The 19,267-nt window shown below is 43.4% G+C and overlaps 1 protein-coding gene across 1 annotated transcript in view; it reads left to right on the forward strand.

The window, feature by feature from the left end:
* otud7a (OTU deubiquitinase 7A) overlaps positions 1 to 18,005 on the forward strand; it is a 31,127-nt gene extending 13,122 nt beyond the window's left edge. The window contains exons 3-13 of the mRNA XM_026365262.1: positions 994 to 1,147; positions 3,283 to 3,468; positions 3,571 to 3,789; positions 5,199 to 5,300; positions 5,893 to 6,020; positions 6,608 to 6,720; positions 7,990 to 8,117; positions 8,209 to 8,358; positions 13,234 to 13,348; positions 13,932 to 14,016; positions 14,334 to 18,005. Of these exons, the coding sequence (XP_026221047.1) occupies positions 1,063 to 1,147; positions 3,283 to 3,468; positions 3,571 to 3,789; positions 5,199 to 5,300; positions 5,893 to 6,020; positions 6,608 to 6,720; positions 7,990 to 8,117; positions 8,209 to 8,358; positions 13,234 to 13,348; positions 13,932 to 14,016; positions 14,334 to 15,896 (2,874 nt within the window). The 5' untranslated portion in view covers positions 994 to 1,062 and the 3' untranslated portion in view covers positions 15,897 to 18,005. The remainder of the gene's footprint in view (positions 1 to 993; positions 1,148 to 3,282; positions 3,469 to 3,570; positions 3,790 to 5,198; positions 5,301 to 5,892; positions 6,021 to 6,607; positions 6,721 to 7,989; positions 8,118 to 8,208; positions 8,359 to 13,233; positions 13,349 to 13,931; positions 14,017 to 14,333) is intronic.
* Positions 18,006 to 19,267: the final 1,262 nt, after the last annotated feature.

Consider the following 19,267-nt stretch of genomic DNA (forward strand, 5'->3'; position numbering starts at 1 on the left):
TAGTGTCTTCTTGTTTAGGGTCTGCTCTATTTCCAGGACAGGGTCTCTGTCGGTTCTTTACACTGAGCCAAAAGCTGGTGAACAGTCTAGTCAGGTGGCACACTGAGAGCTGCTAAATGCTTGCAGACATGTGCAGAGGATGTGAATATTTCGAGCATGCTTTCACTCCTCTTAAGGTCAAAGTCGTGAACCTGAGCAGCCCTCAAACCTCAGGTCTGTACAAAGAGGCCTGGTGTCAGCTGCAAACCCGGGGGTGTTTGTTTCTTCGCTGACAATGTTGTGAGCGCCGTTCCTCCGTCTCCCACACAGCTTCAAGTGGAATGAAAGTTATGCATGGACTCATTCATTCCATGGGCCGAGGGAGTGAACGCATGTGCATCTCAGAAGTGTTGTTTATGACCTAATGAGGCAGTGCTTGTTGATTATTAGAGCCCCAGCGCCACATTCCTGCTGTAAACATGCTCTCCACTTAGGATCATACTAAATAACATCATAGAGAAGTAACCAGCTCTACTAACAGTTGCCAGGCATCGTTCCTTGCTGTCTACCTTCCCTGTGGTTTAAGATACTGAATCATGCACCAAACCCCTGGTTAACACTCAGTGGCAGGAAGAAGGTTGTTGTGATCATGGGCAGTGGGCCAGAGGCTTTGGACGCAGGCAGGTGTGTCCTGGATACAAATCCTGGCTGTGTTGTTGATATTACATCTGTGCTGCTGGATATTGTGTTATGACTGTTAGCAAGAGCTGGGAGGAGCACTGGGAGTGGAGTGCTATTCACAGTACTATGAACTATCAGCTCTGTGAAGCATTACACATCAGTACAAGCAGTCTGAGACTTCAGGCTGGGATTAAAATAAGAGAGAGGGGAAGTCCAGTAACTGTTTTCTCTCAGGGGTTAGTGAGTATAATGTTTTTTTTTAAGTGTGACTGAAATAGATTGAAGGTAAAACTGCGCATTTAAGGTCTGCTTCTCTTTGCTGTTCTTTTCCAGATGAGAACGTGAAGGCTGGCGTCCACCAAGGCCTCCGCTGCACCTTGGGCAGCGCACACACATGATCACATGACTCTGGACATGGATGCGGTCCTGTCAGACTTTGTTCGGTCCACAGGGGCAGAACCAGGTCTGGCAAGAGACCTGCTGGAAGGTAAGAGACACTGTCCTGCCATTGTCCTGGCCGCAGAGACTGACGACTAAACAATTACATAAAAAATACTTAATGCTGGAGAATTCCTGTTCCAGTCAGCGACTCCCTCTTGTGCTGTGGTTGCACTCAAGTGAGCAGAGGAGAGGAAATGAGAAAAAAGGAAAAGAAAGGAAACAAAGGAAGGTTGGAGAGGAGAGCAGAGGAGAGGGGCAGAGAGCTAGCTCGCTGATTTGAAGGCCAGTGTGATGGTTTTACGAGTGTACTCTATCTCTCTGCGCTGAGACACATTGAGGAGTGCTACTGGCCCCTGTATAGTGAACATAAGGTGCAACTTGGAAACAAAGCACAGGAGGGCCAAAGTGCACACAGCAACAGAAAACTGGATGAGGTGAAATGGCAGGGGTGCTTAGAGAATCTAAAAGCTGTGTATTTGTATTTTGACAAAATTTTAAACCAAAAGCCAGTTTTACTTTAACCAGAAACACACACCCCAGTATCTGGTCAAAATGCAAGGAATGCAAAACTACAAATGCAGTTTTGTCTGCTTGGTGGGGATAAAAAGCATGCACCACACTAATCCTTCTAAAGAACTTGTGTTATATACTGTATATGTATCCTGGAAATCTTTTTGTCTCAGTGTGTATATAATGCAGGCTGTGTCTAGTCTGATAAAAGAATTAAAGTGTTGGGTGTCTGTCTCTCCCTCCCCCTCAGCCTTTTTTTTTTTTTTTCTAATTCTGCTTTGGAACAAAGCCACAGGGGCATCCGTGAGACACTAACAGACACCAAACAAGACACTGCACTCAGACAAGACAGACGTGGGACGGGATGTCCTATTTCTGTATTACGCCTGCTGCTTTGTTCTGGTTTTAGCTTGGCTTTCCAGACTTGTATCAATCAGCTGGTCTGTTAACCTCTGGTCTGAGTCAGGGTGTTGTGAGGAGACAGTTGGGTACAGAGGCCGAGAAATATGGCAGTGCCACATGTGGTGCCTCCCTCTAGAGGCTGATCTATGTACTACAGCAGTGAATGTGCTTTGACCTTTGTTGTCAGATCTATTGAGAATATTTTCTTTGGTGCATATTTATAATCAAATAAAATGGAAAATTGGTTTAATTGCCTACTTTTATTTATTTTTTTATTAAATAATAATATTTCAGAATCATAGCTTACATTATTGACAAATTGTGAAAGAGAAGACAGTGAATTCAGTGATGCTACAGTGTTTAGATAGGATAAACATAATGTATGTTCATACTGTTGGTGGATTTATTACCAGTGTTGCTTTTGCTGATGACAGCCATTAAAAATGAAGGAGCCATGCTTTTATAACAAGTCAGTGCATTAGATGCTGATTGGCTGTGTAGCTGCACCATAAGTTGTGGGATGAGTTTTGCATTGATTGGCATGAAAGACAGTTATCTGTGCCAGGTATCATGTTCAGACTGCCAAGAATCATCATGTCTGGAAGTAGGGGGAGAGAGGAAACTTCCTGCAAGTCTCTTACATAGGAATTTTGTTAATAGACTCTCTCTCACTGACATTCTCAGGTTACCCTCTAAAAGTGTGCAGCTAAAGGTGTGTTAAAGGTTTATGTTGAGGTTTGCAAAGACTGTTTAGCAGATGAGAAGGCTTGCTGAGATATAATAAGACTGAGGCTTGACTTGCGCCTCCTAAACCTGGAAGAGATTTCTGTTACAGAGAAAGAACCCAGAGGAGACAACTGTGCCTCTGTGTGTGTGTGTGTGTGTGTGTGTGTGTGTGTGTGTGTGTGTGTGTGTCTGTGTGTGTGTGTCTGTGTGTCTGTGTGTGTGTGTGTGTGTGTCTGTGTGTGTGTTTATGGTGTGCATGTGTTATCAGGGTGTGTCACATCAGAACATTGCTGTCACTCCATTAAAGGATCTGTCTCCCCTCACTATCTTCATCTTTGTGGCACCACCTAGATTTAACCTCTACTTACTCTCCCTAACATTTTCTTCAGAAAGTATCACAGTAACATCCTCATTTAAAGAAATAATAGATTTAATAGATTTTAGGTCAATGATAAATTTATCAACAATCATTCTGGATTGTTATACCCATTGTAACTTCTAGTGTTGTGAACTGTCAGACAGACCTTTGTTTATGTCCTGCAGGTAAAAACTGGGACCTCAGTGCTGCTCTAAATGATTATGAGGAGCTCAGGCAGGTCCACACTGCCAACCTGCCGCAGGTCTTCAATGAGGGCCGCTATTACAAGCAGCCAGAGGCACGTGACACACCCACCCATGTCAACAAGATCGACAGGCCGTGTGCACAGAAGCAGGAGGACAATACACAAGGTAACGGGGCCATCTCAGCACAATATTACCATCACCAGAAGGCTCAGCAGTTACCTTTGTTTTCACTTGCTTCCCACACATCCTTTCCTCTTCTCCCCACAGAGAAGCGTCTGTCTCGCGGGATCTCCCACGCCAGCTCTGCTATCGTCTCCCTGGCACGGCTGCAGGTGGCCAATGAGTGTACCAGTGAGCAGTTCCCTCTTGAGATGCCCATTTACACATTCCAGCTACCAGACCTCAGTGTGTACAGCGAGGATTTCCGGAGTTTCATAGAGAGAGATCTGATAGAGCAGTCCACCATGATGGCTCTGGAGCAGGCTGGTGAGTACTACAGGATATCATGAAACATGATGCATTAAATTGTAATAGTCTTCTTCTACTGATATGAGATATGCGACAGAGTTGTATGGCTTTCACTGTATTTTTATTTAGAATACACTGAAAGGCAGTAGGTCAACAAAGCAGCAGCAATGAGGTGAAACTGAGAGTGAGACAGAGCAGATGAGAGTAGCATCATCTGGAAGCGAGGCAACAACAGCTAATTCAAAGCGTCCTGGATCCCGAAGGATTCATTTCCCAGCTGAAGCTTTGAACTAAATGAGAGAAACTAGTTAGCGACGTTTCCTATCTTCCAGCACACAAACTGCAGAGATAGTAAAGTTGAATAAGACATATATTAGGTCACAATAAACAAATAAATATGAGGTTGTTGGTCTTGATTGTTTTTTATATACAGTTACAGTGACTTAGCTAGCCAGAATGGAAATGTCACATGCATCACATACATCCCAAACTGTAAAACACGCCTACAAATATGTGTGTGCTCAATTAAGAAAAGGTGAAACACAACAACCAGCTTCCCTTTAACTTAATATCTAATAACAGGAACTGCAAAATAAGAAATGCATTAGCATCAGAATCTGGAGTCTGGCTACACTAAGCTTCATGTGTGTTTACTGTTGTTAAATAAATGATGCAGTCAGACGACCCCAGACTCAGAGCAGTGGGTTGTCTGCGGTAAAGCAGCGTGCAGCGCTCAGGGCTGTGCAGCAGTCGTCTTTCCCTCTGGGACACAGGCAGGATGGTGATCGAGTGGAAACTGATGCTGTAAAAGTCAGTCTCAGACTTTTACAGCATCAGAGTTTGTTTTTTTTGTTTGTTTTTTTTTTTGGTGCGGGTGGGTGCTGGATATTAGAGGGAAGGTGCAAGCATACGGTGTTTGCTAATCATTGCCTTCGAAGTTCAGCTTGCAAGGATAATTGTGTTTGTTTGATAATTGTTTTTAATGGACTGTTGCTGGTACCTGCTCCAGTTCTTTGAGACTCGCAGACTGTTTTCATTATAATATCAAAGTTTACACAGACAGCTGAACGCCTGCGTTAAGTAGTTGTGACAGACAAAAGAAGATACAATCCTTACACCACTGAACATCACTGACAGGAAAGAAGCAATCTGTCCACACGGTGGTTAGTATTTAGACAGATATCTCTATTTAGAAAATAAAATCTGAATGACAATAACTCTCATTTAACACGTCATACTGGACCAACCACATCCATCCAACCATCTAAATAATACTTGCAATAAACCTATTGTTAGATTATTAATAAATTAACAGTTTCCTGTTATCTCTTTTGTTTGTTATGGTGAATTGTATAAAAATGCATCGACTGTTATTGTGTTTTTTGCTGCCTTCTGTTTCTCACTTATTATAATGGACGTGTGTGCAGGTCGTCTGAACTGGTGGTCCACCATGTGCACCAGCTGTAAGAAGCTGCTTCCCCTGGCCACCACAGGGGATGGGAACTGCCTACTGCATGCTGCCTCTTTAGGTGAAACTACTGATGTACAATTTGGTCTGTTTAAAACACAGAGTAACCATGATTTCCATTTTAATTATTTTGAGCTTATACATCTGCATTGAGCAGTAGTGTGAGTCAGTGTCACAGCAGTCTAACAACGGTGTCAGTGCTGCGTCACAGCTGCTGAATCCAGGGGAAGGGAGTGATAACGGAGAGGAGAGAGACAGCAAAGGAAGCAGGGAAGGGAGATAACTGACCTACAGGTTGCAGGACAATGCCAGCTACAGAGTTTGCAGGGTTAAAGGTATGGCAGCATATTCAGGTGCTGACGGAGATTGTCGACTCCCCAGTGTGAGGACTTCTGGAGACGCAGAGGGCTAGAGGCACCAGAGCTTATGTAATCTGCACTGACAGCCAGATAACTAAGGCCATGCGATGACTGATGGAAGACATTTATAGTTGTAGTAGTATAGAACTTAGGTCATTTTCAAATGACTTTATATACACATATAATTGTATAGATTAATAAAGTTAAAAAAGGAAAACTACATGTGATGGTTATGTTGTATTATATCCTCAATCTTAACATGTAGTGATAACGTTGTGTGCTTGTATTGGTCAGGAATGTGGGGCTTCCATGACAGAGACCTGATGCTGAGGAAATCCCTGTACACCATGATGAAGAGCGGAGCGGAGAAGGACGCTCTGAAGAGGAGGTGGAGGTGGCAGCAAACCCAACAGAACAAGGAGGTTGGAAGAGTGTCCATCTTAACACACCACACTTCCTAAATGCATTTTTTGTATTTTGTATGACACATTATTAAATTCATATGAGCAAGAGAAGGGATGGACCACTGCTGTTAATAAGGAGGATATTAGGACTGAGTGTTTTTTCTGTGATACCAAGTGTGCATTAATAGCAGTGCTGCTAATACTGTCAAATCCTCTACACTTCGTCTCTCTTCTTTTGATGTTCATGGATTAAAGTATTTGCTAATCTAGTAGAAAAATGGTGTCACCAAAGATAGCTCAGGCAAAGAAGTAGTCCAGATGCTCATGTTTAAAAAATGCTCGAGGCATCCTGGTGGCCCAGTCATCTAAGACACATCCCATCTAAATGTAGCATCCTTTATATTTCCTGTCTGTCTCTTTAACCAAACTGTCCATTAACAGCAAAAGTACTGCACAAACAGAAATGCCCACAGATGCAGGAAGCTGCAGAAGTTCACCTTGTACATGTAGATAGAAATAGTGTAAATGAACGATAATAGAGATTTGTGTGGGGTGAGCATCTGCATGTACTTATCAGAATTTCCATTTTTGTGCCTTTTTTGCAGTCGGGGCTTGTGTACACTGAGGAGGAGTGGGAGAGAGAGTGGAACGAGCTGCTGAAGTTGGCCTCCAGTGAGCCTCGCACGCACCTCAGCAAAAACGGCAACACCAGTGGAGGGTAAGCTGTTTGACTCGTACACATGCACATTTGTCATGCTCACAAATACACACGTGACATTCCTCTAACGAGAATCCGCCAGTGTTTACACTTACTGTATAAGATGGAGAACAGGGTAAAACCGAGCAGCAGTGTGAGTTGTGCAGCTTTTCATCCCACATTGCACATTACAACTCTCCTGCTGTGTATTAAAAGCCTTGTGTGTTGATACGCTGCAGGAGGCCCACAGTTAAAACAAAAGTGACCTTCTCACTAAGGATTAGTCAGGGAAAGTCATTGTTCCTACTCGCACTGTTGCTTTCCCAAATTGTTTCATTGATTTAATAATGCTGTTGAAGCTCACATGTGAGACTGCGCCATCTACTGGCTGCCTGTGTTAGTAATCGCCTCTTCTAAAACTCGCTCCTCGGAGCAGGGGGTTACTTTCGGCTGCTGCAGGTGATGTGACTGACCTCCCCCTCTTGTTGCATAAACAAGGATAAGAGTGGGTTTCTCTCATGCTACAGAGGCAGATTGGAAACTAACTCTGGTTTCCTCCGCCTACGCACAGAAACATTGTGGTTTTCTGTTTCCATTTTCACTGAAATAAGCATACACTGAACGTGGTTTCTCACATACTCACTAGGTATTGCAGCTGATCTGGTGGAGAAACAAAGGAACAAAGAACAGAAAGAGCTTCTGATTTGGATTTAGAATTTAGTTTAATTACATCAAATGTTATTTAAAGCAGTTGTTGAGTGTGCCACAATTACTGATCTTTATAGTTTCCTCTGAGTGTGAGTTAAATGATAGGAGCACCTAAGGAGCATAGAATTCACTGACTCGTACATTACAAAGCCCTGTATCACTGAAAATATCCTGTTAAACAGCATAATTTTACTCATTCAGTCTGGTAGTTTGAACCTCTCATTGAGTCTGACTGTAATACAGTAATCAGGTAAGGGATGTTTGATGGTCGTAGCGTGAGATGAGGCCCTAAATAGGATAAGTGGGATTCACATATTAAGAGGCTCTTTATAAGAGTGAATTTGGCAGGGTGGCTGTTTGTGTGGCTGACAACTTAATTGTTGCACATCTTCTGGTTCCCTGGCGGTTGCATGCCTGAGCTCTGCTCATTCTCTCCATCTCTCCCTCTTCTGCACCACCTCTGCACGCATGCATTTACCGACATAGCTGCAAATGTTTTCATGTCAGTCAGTAATAATTCAGGAAATTCTAACACTATCCCATGATCCCACAGTGCTGTTTTGGTTTTTATTTTTTCTCCAGGGTAGATAACTCTGAAGATCCGGTCTACGAGAGCCTGGAGGAGTTCCATGTGTTTGTGCTGGCTCATGTGTTACGCAGGCCAATTGTAGTGGTGGCTGACACAATGCTCCGAGACTCAGGAGGAGAAGGTAGACTGAATGCACGTTGTCACGGTCTTGCACTGTACAGTACGGCTACAAAACCAGCTGATGCTAAATATGGTGAATATCTTAATTCCAGCGTTTGCTCCCATCCCATTTGGAGGGCTCTATCTGCCCCTGGAGGTGCCTCCGAGCCGCTGTCACTGCTCCCCTCTGGTCCTGGCCTATGATCAGGCTCACTTCTCTGCACTGGTGTCCATGGAGCAGAGAGACCAGCAGCGAGAGCAAGGTAAGCGACGGTGCACAATCACACAAGCCACCCATGTATTGTAAACCTCAGGATCCAAAGTTTGAACTGCTGTAATGTGCAACAGTTAGGCAGGCGTTGCTTTTGAGTTGAAGTGAAGAGACTGTGAGAGTGAGTGTGAGTTGTCTGCCTGTCCTGCTAACGGTGAATAATGTATGAGACATCATCCTAATTACCTGTGATCCGCTATTAAAAGAGGCCATTTGGCAGAAGGAACCCGGGAGTGGCCAACATGGAGGAAAAGTAGACAGCAGGCTCCTTGCTCTGACTTGCAGAGCCTGTGTGTTATTATATGTCTACTTCTCTCTCTTTGAAGTCACTGTTGGTTGAGTTTATCTTCTGAAAGTAGGTGTGTCTGTTAATGCATTTGCCCTTTCTTACAGGAATTTCAGATATACAGTAATGCCGTGCACAGCATATTGATTGTGTTATGCTGTGGTGACACAGTGTTGATTTTCCGTTTGTGTTGAGTGGCCCTTGTTTTTGACTTGTTTTGCCCATTCAGATGCCAGTGTTCCCACATGGCATTCCTGTAATTGACAAATAGAGTGGATCTCCTTGACAACCAGTCTCAGTAGTCACGGCACTCTTCTGTATCTGACTCAGTGGGTGGAACTCACTTGTCATTTGCGTGGGAAGCCGGCCAATTCCGTCTCTCTGCCTCTTTTTCTCACCCTCATATACAGATACACTTGAGCAAACTGTTTCTTTCTTCCCCTCTGCGTCTTCCTCCTTCTCCTTCCCTGTCTCTTCTGTGCTTTTCTGAGTACGTACGTTTCTATTCTCAGCCCATAAACACCAACCTAGTTATTAAGTCAGGGGATGACTGCTGCAGACTAGCAGTCAGACAGATAATTACTAACCAGCCATTCCTGCCCTGAAGTCATTCCGTTTAATGTCAGCAGCACATCAAAGCTCCCCCTCCTCAACAGCTCACTATTCAAAGCTGTTACTTTTATATTTGGGTGTTTAAGTGTGACTGATGGGGTTCTCGGTTTGTCCACCAGATGGTGCATATGTCCAAAGAACCCACTGTTGCTCCATCACAACACCTCTGCATGACTGTACTTTTTCATTTTGGTACACTGTGTCCTGCGATAGGATCAGCGAACGTTCTGTCTGCAGTCGCTCTCCAGGATGTTATGAAAACACTTGTATGCTTAGCTAGTCATGTGACGAATACTATCACATCGTAATGATACAAATCTGTTCGGCTCTGGTTTTATTTTTTCTGAGGTATTGTTTTATGTGATATTATCAGTACTGGGTGGATTGTTCTTATTATTTCAGATTTTTAAGAAAATGCACTGTTGCTGGCCTGTATCTCTGAACAGATGCTAAGCAGACAGGGGGTTAGAGAGACAGACAGAGAGACAGACCTCTGCCAATTAGGGCAGAGTAGCCCCAGCCAGCCCCTAAGCCCATACCACATCACCACATATGGGCAGGGTCCTGAGCTAATGGGGCCCCGATGAACCAACCCACTCTCTTGACAGTCAGGCCACTGTGTGGATGTCTCAGGTGGAGGGGTTGCTCTCAGTTTCCCCTAGCACAGCAAAGAGCATCCGAGGGGTTATTGGCCTTGTGTGTGTTCAGGTGCCAGAGGCTGGGTTAGAATACTGGCTCTTTCTTTAGATCTCTGTATAGAAGATTATAGCAGAGTCCCTCCCAGTAACCTGATTCTGAATCACGTTGACACATCACACCACTGCTCCTTTTTTGTCCTGCTTGCATGGCTGCTGAGATGGTGGCTGGTGAAATAACAGCCAGGGAGGGGTGGATGAAGTCAGAGGTTATTGCTAAGGATCAAACCTTTCATTCATTTTTTTGAACACATCCCATAAGAGCAGTTAAATGGGTTTGCAGGGCAGTGCAGGTGAACCCAGGGTTCTGTGCACACGGATATGCTTTCTATCAGCCCCCTGCTGATCACCTGCTGTGTGATAATGACTGGCTCCTCAGTAGATGCCGTTAGCTATGTCTTTTATCAGCTTGTTTGTGCTCCTGTGGTTAAACGATGTATGAGTGCAACTAGTCCTCTGGAAAACTCTGGAGCTATTTCAAGCTCTGGTCTCAAAACCAAAACACTTCCAGGTTTTCTTTGGCATCCCATCACGAACTCTCTAACACCTATTTGAATGAAGTAAATGGTCGTCTTTTACACAAAGACCACCTACATAACAGTGTGGTGTAATCATCCAGCTCTGGAAAGGTTTCCTTTCTGTCCATTAAAGATACTCAGTGTATTAGTCACCATGCTGTCAGCGTAATTAAATCAGACGGCAGTCTGAATTAAAACCTCATTTGTTTGTGGATTTATGTGTTACTTCAAATGCGATGCTTCTATAATTAAGGTGCCATCATGATTCTGCTGTCAAAATCTGTGGCATAAAAGCTTGTTGGCTTGTTTACATGCATGACTTGTGTTTACTCTGGTGAATTTGGCCCTTTAAATCTGCAGCTGTGCTGTGACCAATGTCAGGAATTCAAATTTGTGCATTTTACAGACAGTACAAATTGTTCCTGAATCGCAAAACAGAGGAAACATTGGCTCAGTGTTCCTGCTGTGAATCAAAGCTTGTAATGGGTGACTTTGTCTTCAGAGGGGAATAAAAAGACGAGAGAATCCGCTCACATTTTGTTCTTATAACAAAAGCCATTGACACACTGTTGAGTTGATCATTTAGCAAAAACTAAAAAGACAGAAAACATAACGCTCCACAAACTTATTAATAAATGTTTAAAATTCTTGATGGTTTACTCACATTGCCCTGTCATTTCATCCTTATCCTTTATTTCTGTGTCCCCCATTGACTCAAAATGATATTGAACACGTCAGGGCGGGCTAGCAGCTATGTTTCTGAGTGCACAGCTCACATACCATGGAGGACTGTGACATCATCCATGCATCAGCTATGGGAATCAGTCATTCAAGGACAACAAAAGAAGGCTGCCAACGGGGTTAGTAAATACATTACGGCACACTTAGGTCCCCCCAGAGCTCAGTTGGCAATGCTGACTCTCTGAATCTGGACCTGGCCCAAGTGGGAACAACAGCACACACAGCTCTTAGGAATGGAGAGAAAGGAGGACAGCTGCCTCGTGGGAGCCAGAACGCCACCTCACAGTCCTCTCCTGCCTTCTGCATGACCTGAGTGGGGAACTGAGTGGGAGCTCGTTCACTGTCTTCTGTCTGTATGTTTTTATGATTAGGACTGTTTTTTTTTCTGTGCTGAAGTGTTCTTGGAAAGAAAACCTCTGTTGCTTCCAGTTTGCAGTGCTGACATGCCAGTGCAGTCATTACTGTTTGACTCTGTGACTACAGGCTTTTTTTTAGGTATTGAATGCTGTATAATCTGTTTTTATGATGGGAAGGCGATCTGGGCATTTTAGGGCAGAAGTCAGTGTCAGTTTTGATGTTGGAGATATACTCACTCAGCTGTTTATGAGTGATCATGTTAACAGTGTCAAATGTGATAGCGCGGGTGTGGCAGCACTAATACTATTTGAAGAACTTAAGGCATCGTTAGAATGCATGTAACACCAGTATATTGATACTTAGCATACTTCATCATGTACTTTGCACCTAAGCAGAGACCTGTAGTTTAATCAGAAACACAGCAGGGGCAGTTGCTGTCGGCATCTGTGTGTGACAGTAACGTCTGTAGAGCAGAGCAGCCTATTGGCAGTGGAAGAATTGATGAGGCAGGGAGGAGACGGCATCTTCCATTTGGATCTGACAGTGAAAGCTGGAACGTCCTCAGCCTTAACAGCCTGCCTCTCTCTGCCTTCATGTGGACAACAGCCCCTGCACTAGGTAGCCTGAGGAGAGCTGTCATGTGGTCTACTGGGTTCTTGTTTTGAACGGCAGCCATCACACTCACACACAAACATGTACACTGTGTGCGCATACTGTAAGCACGCCTCCCACGAGAGGAAGCCCTGGTGGGTGTCTGCTTTATGTTCTGTGTCCAGTGATTAATGTTGAAAGCGTCTTCCTGCTTGTAAGTAGGTGATCGTATCAGCGGAGGGTGAATGAAATTATTTCAGCACTCCTGCTCTTATCCTGTGCTGCTGTGTGTGATTGCCGTCTATTATTAAACTAAATCATCGCATACATCCCTGATCAGCTGTAGAACTACTCAGCTCAGTGTAAACAAGGCAGCCATGACAAAGTTAGATTACCATTTCCTCTATTTTTGAAGTTATACTTGCAGTTTTATCACAACCTGAGTTCTATTTTTTTATCCATAGCTTTATCCATCTCCTCTGTTGCTGATTACGTCGATGTAATCACTAATACAGCTGCAGAGGCCTGGGGACCTCGTGACATCGCTAAAGAGAAGCCAGACAAACTAAGAAACATGAATTGTCACTCGTGATACAGTTAAAATTTGAGAACAGCTATGGCCTAAGCTGTAAAAAAGATTTTTGTCTTCTCCATTGAAAAGGTAGGCAGTTGTGTGTTTACACCAGACTAGACAGGCCAGTATAGTAGCTCAGAGAACCAGGGACCAATCTGCATCATAAGAAAAGGAACCAAATTAAAGGTTTTAACAGCCACAGCTGACTGAAGCACTTCTCTGTCTGCATGAGTCAGTGTGATTGACACTCACTGGTCATGGTCACTTCTCTGCCTAAAAAAATGGATGGCAGATAGAATACACCCGCAGTATACTTTAGCCAGCGCTGAAAGGCATTTGGAATAATTAACGTGGCATTATTCTAGTGTGTCATTATGGTGTCACTTTAGCTCTGACACCAAGATGGCCTTGGGGGAGAATGGCTGGCGTGCAATGTAGTCTCTGGTGGTAAAGCTAGACCAAACTAACCTTCAGATAATCTCATCTCTTCCAGCTGTTATCCCTCTGACTGACTCGGAGCACAAGCTGCTGGCGCTCCATTTTGCTGTGGATCCTGGCAGGGACTGGGAGTGGGGGAGGGACGACAATGATAATACCAAGCTCGCTAAGTAAGTCCTGCATAGTATATCACAGTTGATGTCTGTCGCCAGAGCCTACAGAGGCACTGACTACAAAAGCAGCCGCACGAAGGGTGAGAGAGTAAAAACTGCAGGCTGAGGCAGTTCTGTTAGTCTACTCACAAGGCTGGATGTGGGGGATTTAACTCTGATTATGGGCTCTGGGCTCAGGTCACTTCAAAGAGTGAGTAGAGAGAGAACTAATTGTGAGTCACGTCAGTCATCCATAGGGTTTCCCAGGAATGGCCTCACTAAAGCGGCAACACCCACTCTGAGTTTAACCGAGAGTTTGTCTAAGGGTTTCTGTTTCATATTCTTGCCAGTGAGGAGGTTAGCTTAACTACGAACAAGCTGAAGTACGAACAATGCAGATGTACAGAGAACATATGTTCAAACCACTTCATCATATTACTGCTTTTTATTAAATAGGTTTCTATAACATGTTTTAAATGTAACTTCTAAAAACGTACCAGACCATACCATAATCTTACTGTGTTTGGATAAAAGGTTTGTTAAATGTTAACTATGTTACAGCACTGCTTGGTATTCATCATAGATGCATGTTCTTCCACAGTCTTATCTTGTCTCTGGAGGCCAAACTCAACCTGCTGCACAACTACATGAATGTAACATGGATCCGAATTCCATCTGAAACAAGGGTACGTTTTTTTTTTTTGCATGTCTCATTCATTGCGGTTAATTTAACTCTTCTCGATTCCAGATGTTCTAGAAACCACTGAAACTTGAAACCATTCTGTAAATTTTATTTTACTGACAGAGCGCAATGATCTCAGTCATTTATGTTTGTACAGATTGTTTGATTAATTTGTCTGCGCTATATTGGAATCGTTTAAAGCTCTCCACTGACAAACTAGAAATGACTATTGACTTTCTCTTTGATGAAAATGTTCCTGAGACATCACTGTTTGTTCTGAGTGTACTTCAGTGCAGTGCGTATTTGTGTGTCTCTTTGCAGGCTCCCCTGGCTCAGCCAGAGTCTCCCACAGCCTCTGCAGGTGAGGATGTCCAGTCTCTTGCTGAGTCCATGGACTCTGACCGCGAGTCTGTCGGCAGCAACTCTAACGTTAATGCGAGCAAGCCCAGCAAGGATAAGGACAAAGATAAGCAGCGCAAGGACAAAGACAAGAGCCGGGCTGATTCTGTAGCCAACAAACTAGGTAGTTTCAGCAAAACTCTGGGAATCAAGTTAAAGAAGAACATGGGAGGTCTGGGTGGCCTTGTGCACGGCAAAATGAACAAATCTAACTCTGGCTCAGGTCGTAGTGGGGAGAATGGAGGGGAGAAAGCAAAGAAGAAAGAATCAAAGACAACTAAGGGAAGTAAGGATGAGTCAGGTCAGTCAGCCAGCTCCACCTCTTCTGAGAAGGCCACTAGTCCTTCCCCTACAGACAGAGACAGACCCTCCAGCTCCTCGCCTACTGAGAGACAGGACAGTGCAGGGAGAGTCTCAGGGGACAAGACCCTAGAAAACTGGAAATACAGCACTGATGTCAAGCTCAGCCTCAACATTCTGCGGGCTGCCATGCAGGGGGAGCGCAAGTTCATTTTTGCAGGCCTCCTGCTCACCAGCCATCGACACCAGTTCCACGAGGAGATGATCAGCTACTACTTGACCAATGCCCAGGAGCGTTTCAGCCAAGAGCAAGAGCAGAAGAGAAAGGAGGCTGAGAAGAAGCCCCCTGCTACCAATGAGGTGCCTGTAAAGAAACCTGAGCATGAGAGCGTCTTCCAGAGGGAGAGATCAGACAGCTCGCCCCCAGAGAGCTGCTCTCCCGTCCTGCCCCACCACACCTACAATCACAACTCACAACCCCTGCTGGGTCTTAAGATGCAGGGCAGGAACAGTCCCACTCCTGCAGCCCCTCTTGTCTCTGCCCCGGTCCCTCCTCTCACCCCGCCCACTGCCTCGCATCATGTCTCCCACCCAGCCCCAGCCCCTGCACCTTACTCCTCCCCCAGTATTGGTGCTAAGAGACCTGGGCCTGTTCCTGTGTCTGCCCACTACAGCCATACACCGCCCATCCAGAGGCACAGCGTGATTCACCTACAAGATGTCAACATGCAATCCTCCATCTTCCAAGACGACCCCTATAAACCTGTGGTGGGCACCCTAAAGACATGCGCCACCTACCCCCAGCAGAACCGCACACTCTCATCTCAGAGTTACAGCCCCGCTCGCCTGTCGGGGGTCCGCACTGTTAACACCATAGACACCCTGTCCTACAACATGCCTGGTGAACACAAGTCCCACACATACACCAATGGATTTGATGCGGGAGACATTCAAGACTGCCTGGAGTTTGCTGATGAGGACAACTCGTCTCACACCTGGCTTAACCAAGATAAAACCAAAGGGCGGAGCTCTGGAAGCCCTTTGTACTGCTTTCAGCAGCGCCGCTGCAAGAGGGAGAACTGCTCCTTCTACGGTAGGCCAGAGACAGACAACTACTGCTCCTACTGCTACAGAGAGGAGCTAAAACGCAGGGAGAGGGAGAGCAAAGTGCAGAGGCCCGCATAGCCATCACCGCCACTTCAGCCACTTGTCAGCAAGGCCGCAGGAGACTTGAGGGAACACCACCATCTGCACTCTGCATTTAGAATAACAGGATGGCAAACATTTTCCTATTTTGTTGAAGAATGCTCTTGTATTCCTGTCTCCCTTCCCTTGTTAGTAAAGATTATTACTTTATGATGAGGGATGTAGAACTTGAAACAGTGAGCAGCTTTGGCCAGATATTGTGCTTTTTTGTTTGATTTCTGTCTCATTGAATTTAGTCTTTTACTTGTTTTAGAGTAAAAGTCATCTATCTGTGATGTGACTTTCTGTATGTGAGGGAAAAAGTTCTTTATTTTTCAAAGTGCAAAATACTTGCATCTCATCAGGAGGGAACATTTTAGATCTTTTAATCAGTTTGAATGCAATACCTCTGCTCGGTATTTCAAAATCTCTGTGGAAATTTGTAGTTGTTTTGCAATCAAAATAAATTTAATGGGAGATTAATATTAGACTTAAAGCAATAAATTGGTGATTTTTGCTACACCCTCTCCCACCTATGTCTATGCACCAATAATATAGTTACTGTAGGTTAACTGTGTCTTGTAAATTGTAAAGGATTGTCATGGTGTGCTTTTGTAAACAAATTTGAACTACAGGAATTAAAATGTGTAAGCATCATAGATTGTAATGTTGGATTAGAATGAAATGTAAAAGTGTTTCATTTGTTAAATGTATCTTTGTTCCTACCACAGTGCAAGGATTTGCCGTGTCAGACTTTGACTCAAAATATTGTGTATGAAGTCATTTACACACATTTTTGCCCATAGTTGACCTCCTAAAGACCACAAGCACTGCCAAACTGGCCTCCTTGATATAATAAGATTCAAAATTTCAAATTGTTTTTAAGCCAAAACACCCAGCGATGTGGATACGATTAATTGCTTCTTAAATATGCAGTGTTTATGGTTTGTTTCTCCAAGTTGCCTGTCAACTACTCTATTCGGTAATTGTGTTAGTTGAGAAGAATTGTGGGTAGTGCGAGCAGGCCGATGCGTATTTGTCTGAAGTGTGATTACGTGTCTCTTTCCCCCCTACACACAACACACAACACAATGTGCAATCATGCTATTAGCACTATGTGGTGACCTGCAGTATAGATGTGTCACCGGTCCAGTGTGAGATTATCTGTTTTTCTTCCATATCTAGAGGCCGTTATAAAGAAGCACCTGCTGCTAAGAGCACCTCAAGCCTTTGTTATCATCAGTGCTTTAACCAATCAGTGGGTTTGTAAAACCCCAGGCCTCTAAGTGCTTTCTGCTCATTAGACATAACTTCTGTAAAGATGCAGTGTTTGTGTTGCTGTTTGTTCTGGTGATGCTTGGATAATGTACCATGCTGTCCTTAACCAAGTCTGTCCTGGCCAAGGATGTCCACTGCTCCCTCAGTTCGCTTTTGTCTCTCCCCCTCTCTCTCTCTCCTCTACACAGTGTTGCTCCTCTTTGTTTCTACGTGACCAGTTCATGGACTCTCACCATGTTAGGACTGTAAGATATGATTTTGTATTCCTTTAAGAGTTTTACACTACTTTAAATTATTAATTTGCACATTAGGTACAGATGTAAATATGAAAAAAATAGTCTATTGTTACAAACATGGTGTGTCTGCGTCATTTTTATTTTGCTGCAACAAGAAACTAAAGACTATTTACAATACTTTTGAGTTGTATTATCCAGGGAGCATTACATGCACTACCATACACCTTTCCCCTTAACGTAATGTCTTATTTTCTAGCAAAGCCTAAAGGCAGATGATAATACAGTGAAATAATTACATTTGTGTACCAAGATGAAATATGGCTTTGGTATCTTAGACAAACATTAAACAATATCTTTAAGGGGTACAGCACATTTCAACATGTCTATAATGATTTAGGTCATGGCAGAGTCATGCAATGTTTCTATGTATCTCTGAAGGATATTTGTCAAGTCTCAGACAATACCCATGGTGTTCTTCAGGGTTAAGTTAGGAGTTGAGTTTCAGGGCCCAGTTATTTTGCATAAAAACGGTTATAAACTGGGTGAATGGAGTTTGAGAATGAGGCATTTAACAAGCAGGTAGTGTCTAATAAAAGATGTGATTAAACTGCATTATAGAGCCTTAAAGTCAGAATAATTTAGCCTCTGTTGCAGTGATTAACTTTTTTTATTCGATCAATTTAATTTATATATATATATATATATATATATATATATATATGTATATAATCATATAATCCTGTAATGTTACTCTTCAGCTTTTGCTTAGTACATGTTGTTGTCTTAAACTGTACACCTTCAATTTCAGACGGTCTAATCATAAAAAATTGAAGTTTTCGAGCTGCAGCCGAGGTAATCTTGATGACATCACTATGACATCACTAGGGCTATTTTCTCAGCTTTCTCAAAGCTCCTCCAGAGCCTCTTACTTTGTTGGCTTATATCACTGCCCTTGACAAGTAAACTGGTCTTTGTGTGTAAAATTAGTGCAGTATTCGGGTACGAGACTGTCAGAATTTTTAGAATAGGACGCTAATTTATGTGATTTTACATTTATGGAAAATTGGGTTGAGTTTTTGAATGAGTCAAGCAAAACAGAATGAGGGGAAAATTCCCATCAAAATCGATCTGAGGTTACAGCAGGAGGAGTGGAGATACTGAGGAGTGAAGTGCCAACTAGGGCAGCGTTCCAGACTGAGAGCTGTAACTCTGCCTGGTTCCTCCAGAGACACACACACATTGGCAGAAGTAGAAAAACAGACCTTTGAAAAAGAGCAGAAAAATGGCAAGCACACTGATGTGAAGTGTCCTCTCCGTCCATCTGACAGGTAAATTTAAAGAGGACTTGTCCTATGAAGACAAATAGTATAAAACTCAACACAAATATCATTCAGAACATATTCAAGTTCTATTGTTTGTATGTTTTTTGTGAGATTCTGTACCTAACTCCAAATAACTTCGATGATCACTTGACTTTTCATCTAGTGACCTCTGTTTTTTCAATAGTTTTATTTCTGCTTTGTCATTAATGCTAATTAGTAAGCACTGTTATGCTACAATGCTAGACTAAGATGATGAACGAGGTAACATGCTTGCTGCTTCGTGTGTTAACATATTGATGCTGAGCTCGAAGCAAAATTGTGCCAGTCTCAGTGTCTAAAGTCAGATGTGCTTCTCTGGGTGTAGGTTGTGAAGTCTGCATAATAAGTTAAAAGTTAGTGGATTAACAATGGCCTGTCTAAGTAAATGGATCCATCTGTGCATTGTTTATCAGAACATTGGTTAAAATGCACACATGAATTCTAAAAACATTACAATTAAAAGTTTCTATCTTTTCCAATAAACAACCTGCAAGTG

Source organism: Anabas testudineus, chromosome 6, assembly GCF_900324465.2.
Source record: "Anabas testudineus chromosome 6, fAnaTes1.2, whole genome shotgun sequence".
In the NCBI taxonomy this organism is placed as follows: domain Eukaryota; kingdom Metazoa; phylum Chordata; class Actinopteri; order Anabantiformes; family Anabantidae; genus Anabas; species Anabas testudineus.